A 7903-nucleotide genomic window follows, 5' to 3' on the forward strand; every position below is an offset into this window, starting at 1 on the left:
CAAATGTTTCTTTTTTGTCTTTTTTAACTTTACAGGAAAATGACTTGAGTCATGTTTTGTTTGTTTAACTTTTATGGATTGGTCATTTTTTGGCAATGTTTGTTTTGTTTTGTTTTATGCCTTATAGTATTAAATGGAAAAAGATGTCCCACTCATCCCCCCATACACCCTTCTCTCGCGCTCTCTCTCTCTCTCTCCCTCCCACTCCCCCCCCTGCTGTTTTACCCCTTGTCTGTTTTTTCCAGATGTCAACAGATGTGTTCACTCTGGAAATATAACGGGAAAATACAGTCTTGTGTGGTTGTGTTTTCTTATACAGTAGCTTAAGTCGGCTGTTGAATTATGGTCATTATTAAGTCATAATGCTAAGCTTTGTGATGTCGCGGTATGGCCCTTGGAAGGGGGGGGGGGGGGGGGGGCATCAGGACTTGTATATAGGACCCAGAATTTGGTGCTACGCCCCTGCATACACAGACCCAATAGGACGTTAATCTTTTCTCTCGTGGTCCCCGGTCCGGACCGGACCTGTGGCAGGGCCGTAGCCGGGGTTTAGAAATGAGTGAGGTCCAGATGTTTTTTATTTTAATGGAACTTATTTACTGCATTTATGGACTAGCAAAATTAATACCAAAATGACACCCACAAAGACAAGCCAAGCTATACACTACACAGAAACTCATTATCTAAAATTAAATAGATACAGAGGGACAGGTTGGCAAAAATACTTTTATTATAATATTATCATATTTTGTGTGTGTGTGTGTAATGAGATATATATATATATATATATATATATATATATATATTTAAAAAAGATTATCACAAAAAAATGTAATTTTGGCTGGCTAGAGCTGACACAGAGGAGTCCTGTGGAAGCGCAGCACAGACAGCCTCTCGTTGTGGGCCCTGGTGGACAGAGAGGGGCCCCCGGTCAGGCCCCCTTCACCCAGCAGTCTGATGATCTCCTCTGTGGAGGGTAGGGGCCAAAGAGAAGCTCATTCATTAATAATGATAAGTTGGTAAAAAAAACAATTTATTGCTATTGATCATTTTTTATTATTATTTACAAGGTTCATAAAAAGGTGCATCTCAATAAATTTGAATATTGTGGAAGTTAATTAATTCAATAATACAATTTAAAAAGTGAAACTCCTATATAATATAGATTCATTACACCCTAAATGTTATATTACAAGCCTTTATTTGTTTTAATCTGGATGCACCTGAATTTGTCTAAAGTGCATCATTTGGTAATGTATAAATTATAAATGATGTATTTCCGCTTAAATAAATATGATGTCACTGTTTAGTAGTTTACTAGGGCAGGACATAACTTTGGTTCGTTGGGAGTCAGATGCTATAGGAAGCAACACGGTCTTTGGACGGGGCATTTGATTTTATAATTCTATGTTTTCACAACATTTAAAAGAAAGTTATCTCGTCTTGTCGCTCGCGTTACGAATGCTGGGTGAAACCTACTCCGACAAGTGGTACACTGACTGAAAAGAAGAGTCAAACGGAGTGCAACTACAGAGAGTTCATCGTGATAATCACACTATAGCAAATATTGACGCGCCTGAGAGAATGTGGGATTCTATTCTATATTTTCAGACGTATTTTCCACAGCTTACTCTACACTAAAAAGACGGCTAGTGGTTCACATAGTTGACCAATTAATTGATCTGGAGAATGAATCGCTAGCCTCATAGCATAATTGCTATAATTGTCATATTTTAAGGTTCATCTTTTATTTTGTGTCAAAAATAGATGGTGATTATTATATTAAGATATAGCCAATGAGCCACTGTGAATCAGCAGCATTAGGAGAGTAGTAATTAGGCAAGATATAACAATTTGGCTAATGATACAAATTATCCTATCAATGTTACCACGCTGTCCACCAGATGGCGATCTACTTTATGGCTGTGTATCCAAATCAATATTTAAGTTTGTTTCCTGCAATGTATTACTGATGGTATTCTATCCAGTTTGTTAAGAATGTGATGCATAAATACTTTGGTTGAAAACTCTAAGAAATGAGTGATCTGCAATTCAAAACGGGGGTCGTACCTGGGCAGTTCTCCGCTATGGTGACGAGGTAGAACCGCCCCTGATTGGACAGCAGCTGGGTAACCATGGGGAGGAACCTGTCAATCACCTCTCTTCCCCGCCTCCCCCCAGCCCAAGCTGCCTCTATGCCACTTCCGCCCACCTTGAAGACCCAGAAAAAACAAGACTGAAATGACAACAAGGGGCCCCTACGGTACCACCAGGTGTGAGTGTGATTGGCTGTTACAAGCCCTTTGAAAATCTGCCTTTTCCTGTGTTTTAGTGACACCACAGGTGTGTGTGTGTCCACCTAGACGTACAACGGACAGATCAGCAACATGCGCTACAGTCTACTGGGGAGGCTGATCCAGCCAGCGTACGTCTGGGTGGACACACGGTTTTCCAAACGGATTGTAACGGCTGATCACACTCGCACCTGCTGCTATAATTAAAGTAGGTGCAGCCCTTCTAAAGCAGTAGATATCTATGATTCAGTGTTCCTTCTAAAGCATTAGATATATATGATTCAGTGTTCCTTCTAAAGCATTAGATATATATGATTCAGTGTTCCTTCTAAAGCAGTAGATATCTATGATTCAGTGTTCCTTCTAAAGCAGTAGATATCTATGATTCAGTGTTCCTTCTAAAGCAGTAGATATCTATGATTCAGTGTTCCTTCTAAAGCAGTAGATATCTATGATTCAGTGTTCCTTCTAAAGCAGTACATATCTATGATTCAGTGTTCCTTCTAAAGCAGTAGATATCTATGATTCAGTGTTCCTTCTAAAGCAGTAGATATCTATGATTCAGTGTTGGCTCTGACCTCTTCCGACGGGGTGACCACATAGGGAGGGTTAAAGAGCAAGACGTCCACTTTTCCACACAAGCGGGGCAGTAAACACTGCACCTTTAAAACAGGAAACGGCTCATTGAGAGAGAACAACAACAGTGATTCCAGACGTGGACTAGACTGTCTTGGTGACAGAACTGTGTGTGAACATGTACATGAATGGGTGAATGTGTGAGGAAGTGGGTAAATGTGTGCATGGACGGGTAAATGTGTGAGTGAATGGGTGTATGAATAGGTGAATGTGTGAATGAATGTGTGAATGGATGTGTGAATGTGAGGGCAATATCGTAAAGCTCTTTGAGTCGCCACTGGTCAGAAAAGCGCGGTATAAACGCAGTCCATTTACCATTTAATTTAAATGTTGACAATGAAATCAAGTGACTTTAGACAGGCTTGACGCAGCAGTAAACAGTGTTAACAGTGTTAAACATGTTATGAATCAGGAGACGGGGCCAGAGGCCTGTTGATATATATAGATCTGTATATATAGATCTGTATATATAGATCTATATGTATTTATACAGAGGCCTCTCACCAGGTCTGTGAGCAGCGGCTGCAGGCCGACTCCGTTGCAGGAGGCCGTCGTGGCCGTGCAGCTCGCCGCCAGGGCGTTGACGTCTGTGCACCTGCAGTGACACACGCAGAAACATCCAGAACACTCACACACGGGGGGGGGGGGGGGGGGGGGAAAGGAGAGAGAGAGAGAGAGAGAGAGAGAGAGAGAGAGAGAGAGAGAGACTTGCAAAATATATACTGTATATGTATACAATTTATTGTGATAAAAAGCTTTAAAAGAACAAGTCAGTTACTTCACTGAAGTCCAACGTAAAAAAGAATCACCCACAAGTAAAACGCTGAGGAGCCGAGGACAGACGCCAGGAAGGCAGACACCACCCCTGAGCCGCTGCCCACCTCCAGACACACCGCCGGGCTGGGGGTCCACAAACACAGCAGCTGATCAGGTCCATGATACCAGGTAGCTTCAACACTGGGTCTGACCCCTGGAGACCCCAGCAGGGGGCCCTGCTGGGGGTCTGACCCCTGGAGACCACAGCAGGGGGCCCTGCTGGGGGTCTGACCCCTGGAGACCACAGCAAGGGGCCCTGGTGAAGCCAGGAGGGCTCTGCTGGGCACCCCCCCACACACACACATAGATGAGGTGTACTTTGGACCACAATCGTTTCAACTTTAATGCTTTTAAAACCATTAGTCATAAAAGAACAAATGAGATGAGTGTGATGCACAACTAATATCATTGACCAAGCGCAAGGCCTGTCCATAGCCAGGCCTTGCGCTTGGTCAATTATTAATTACTATCATTATTAACAAATGAGTCACTGATATAGTAACAAATGACGTCACTAATATTAGTAACAAATTACGTCACTTTGCTTTGCGTCACTTTCAAATTCAGATGAACACAATTGCGTTCTTCAGGATAAACCTCCTGCAGACCTGCAATTGGCCAAATACTCCCAAAATTAATTCTGTTTCAGCTTAATTAATCACTTAATTAGTACTGCTTCCACGGCATTTGTTTTGCCATGGCCATTGCAATGCATTGAATCACAGAACAACTTAGTTTAGAGCACAGAGTATGAAATGGATCAGCTCCACACATCCAGCGTGCCCTCCTCACCTCAACCCCTGCAGCTCCTCCGCATCTCGCTCCAGAGCGTCGATGAGGAGGAAGGAGTCCTCCGCCGGCTCGTACACGTCCTCGAACCGCCCGCGTCCCGCGTGGGCGTAGATCGGCGTGGGGTAGCTTATCGAGCTCATGGGTGAGAACAAACACTATAGAAAACACTTTAATGCTCTTACTTTGACTCAGCGAGTCACCTTCCTATTCTCCAGAATGGCTCTGGCTATGCGTGCGGTCCGGTTGTCGCTTCATAGAGCGGATGGACGCTGACGTGCGGACCCCATGCTGCGTCAGGAGCGAAGAACGCTTCCGTATACACGGGCGACGTCACAGTGACGACATCTCCCGACTCTGCGTGTTGGCCCCGCCCATGGCCTACCTGGTTAACAGTGATTTTATAATTTTTGCAAAATATTACATTTTTTTAAGTGATACGAGCTTACCATTTATCTGCCTTTTTTTCCTGGAGGTCTTCATCCGGATAAATGTTTACTTTTTACTTTCATGGGGGACCATTTGGTACGTGCGCTTTACATAAAAGCTTTAAATAAAATAAATCGTACTTTTAAAAGAGGGTAAAAAAATTCCATCAGGAATTGACTCATTTATCATTTATTAAAGGATAAACAATTTATAAAATGCCTTTTCAACGTTTTTGTAAATTTATAAATGCACTCTTTTAGTTGTCTATTATATCTCTTTGGTCCTTAATTGCTTAATTGTTTATTCTCCATAAAAAACATGTTTGATATATATATATATATATATATATATATATGTGTGTGCGTGTGTGTGTGTGTGTATATGTATATATATATATATATATATATATCAAACATGTTTTTTATATATATATATATATATGTATTTTTATTTTATTATTATTTTTTTTTTATTGCCTGAGCTGTGTTCGAAATCGTTCCCTATCATGGATATAGTGCACTATATAGGATGCTCGCCATTTTGTACTGCTATTCGAAGAGAGACGGTAGCTCGGTTCACCGGCAATTTAGCCTACAATCGAGTTCACTCACGTGTGCCTATTGCTTTACAACATTTCCACCCTCTCCATCGGGGTGATACGGAACTCTGTAAACTGAACGGGCGTCATAGCTGTGTGTATACACTCATTATACAACAGTTGGGAACCAATCAGATCAAGAGAGCAATAACAACACCTATAGAGGGAGCTGGCGTGGGGGAGTTAAGACAAGCCAGCAGGGGACAATAGGCTGAGTAAGAAGTTATTTACCGGTCTTTATCGTTAGAATGGAACTTACACCAGCTAGAGGGGTGGTGTAAAATATAAGTTATAACTTAGTGTTACGTTGAAACTATCTGCTTGGTGCAACTGCTATTTTTTTAGTAGAGTGTAAAGTGGAACGTTTGGGCAATTTACGTTCACCGTAGTCTAAGTGGGATTCACTATGTATTAGCTGATGATAAACATCTGTTCACTATGTATTAGCTGATCAGAACATCGTGAAAACCCTCGTAGCTCCAGGGGTACTCGTAGGGTGCTAAGAGCATCGTTACCTTATGGCGCATTTCCACCGGCGGGTGCACTTCGGACCCAGCACCCTTCAGCCAGTAGTGAGGGTGCGGTTCGGCCCAGCTCAGTTACGGCTCGCGTTTCCACCGCCACCAGTACCCTTATGGTGGGCGGGGTTTAAGACAGTACCCTTATGGTGGGCGGGGTTTAAGACAGTACCCTTATGGTGGGCGGGGTTTAAGACAGTACCCTTATGGTGGGCGGGGTTTAAGACTACCCTTATGGTGGGCGGGGTTTAAGACAGTACCCTTATGGTGGGCGGGGTTTAAGACAGTACCCTTATGGTGGGCGGGGTTTAAGACAGTACCCTTATGGTGGGCGGGGTTTAAGACAGTACCCTTATGGTGGGCGGGGTTTAAGACAGTACCCTTATGGTGGGCGGGGTTTAAGACAGTACCCTTATGGTGGGCGGGGTTTAAGTCACCAGTACCCTTATGGTGGGCGGGGTTTAAGACAGTACCCTTATGGTAGGGCGGGGTTTAAGACAGTACCCTTATGGTAGGCGGGGTTTAAGACAGTACCCTTATGGTGGGCGGGGTTTAAGACAGTACCCTTATGGTGGGCGGGGTTTAAGACAGTACCCTTATGGTGGGCGGGGTTTAAGACAGTACCCTTATGGTGGGCGGGGTTTAAGACGGACGGCGATAGCCACAGCAGCTACGTAAGCATCGTGACCTCATAGCAGCCTGACACAGAGTCACAGGTCCGCGGGTGGAATTGTTGACAGGAGAAGGGGGGGGGAGGCATAGTTGTTGACGGGGGGGGGGGGGGGGTGACGGCCGCATGGGGAGGGGTCACGCCAGATGCCGCACCCTGTGGTGGAAATGCGCCATTAGCCTCAGTGGAGTCACCAGCTGGAATGTCCAGCTGTCCAACCACGGAATGTCCAGCTGGCGCAATTTAGCAATACCCCAAAAACAGTGATTACCACCGAGACTAGACTACTGTTAGATTTAAACAGCAAAGACAGAGACATGTTAGAAGTCAACAACATAATTTATTGCAGCAATTTTAAATTCAAAAAATACGTGCACAGCCGAAATGTACCACGCAAATGCCATGTCAAAGGCAACCCTATCACAAGGCATATAATAAAATATATAACATATAACATATAACAAAGTTCAATATTCATGGAAATGGGCTTGACCTAAATGCCATTCAAACAATGTGTCTTTTGAGAAACATTCCACTCATATTTGCCAATGTTGTTCCAGAAAATGACACTCATTGGAATCTACTGTTACTTCTGCTTGATATTGTGAACATAGTCTTCTCACCTAACATCTCTGAGGAAATGACGATGTCTACTTGAGGTCTCTTATTGCCAAACATCCTACGTTATTCAAACAAATTTACCCCACACAAAATGTTATTCCCAAACATCATTTAATGATTCATTATCCCTAGGGAAAAGCCAAAGAGGAGCTGAAAAAGCCTGATTTAAAAAAAGAAGGGCACTGGAGGAATATTCCGCCAAATGTGCCAAAATAAACGACATGTTTAGAGGACAGACACAAGTTGCAGTCGGTAGAGAGAGGTGGATCTAATGATTAATTTGCAACATAAATCATTTAGCTATTTGTGCTATGTTTGCAATTCCAACCTGAGCATACAAGCTTAAACCAATTAATCATTATTCTAGTTCATTTTGTTAAGCCATATGACGAATCAGATATATAATTTGTGAAAATGAACATGTAAACTCTAGCATGATCCGTGTGAGTTAGCCCAAGCAATAAAGTAACCCCTTCTTTTTTGTAGCATCAGAAGAGATAAGCCAGTTTGACGTTGAAGAGGCAAGACTGGA

The 7903-nt window shown here is 43.0% G+C and overlaps 1 protein-coding gene across 1 annotated transcript; it reads right to left on the bottom strand.

Moving 5' to 3' along the window:
- Positions 1-788: 788 nt before the first annotated feature.
- On the bottom strand, positions 789-4918 carry hemk2 (HemK methyltransferase 2, ETF1 glutamine and histone H4 lysine). The gene is made up of 6 exons (XM_084464036.1): positions 4539-4918; positions 3744-3830; positions 3435-3525; positions 2873-2956; positions 2071-2212; positions 789-967 (listed from the first exon to the last, which is right to left on the bottom strand). The coding sequence occupies exons 1-6, from the start codon at positions 4676-4678 to the stop codon at positions 846-848; spliced, it is 666 nt and encodes a 221-aa protein (XP_084320162.1). The 5' UTR covers positions 4679-4918; the 3' UTR covers positions 789-845.
- Positions 4919-7903: the final 2985 nt, after the last annotated feature.

Source organism: Micromesistius poutassou (assembly GCF_964030765.1).
Source record: "Micromesistius poutassou genome assembly, chromosome: 2".
NCBI classification, from domain to species: Eukaryota; Metazoa; Chordata; class Actinopteri; order Gadiformes; family Gadidae; genus Micromesistius; species Micromesistius poutassou.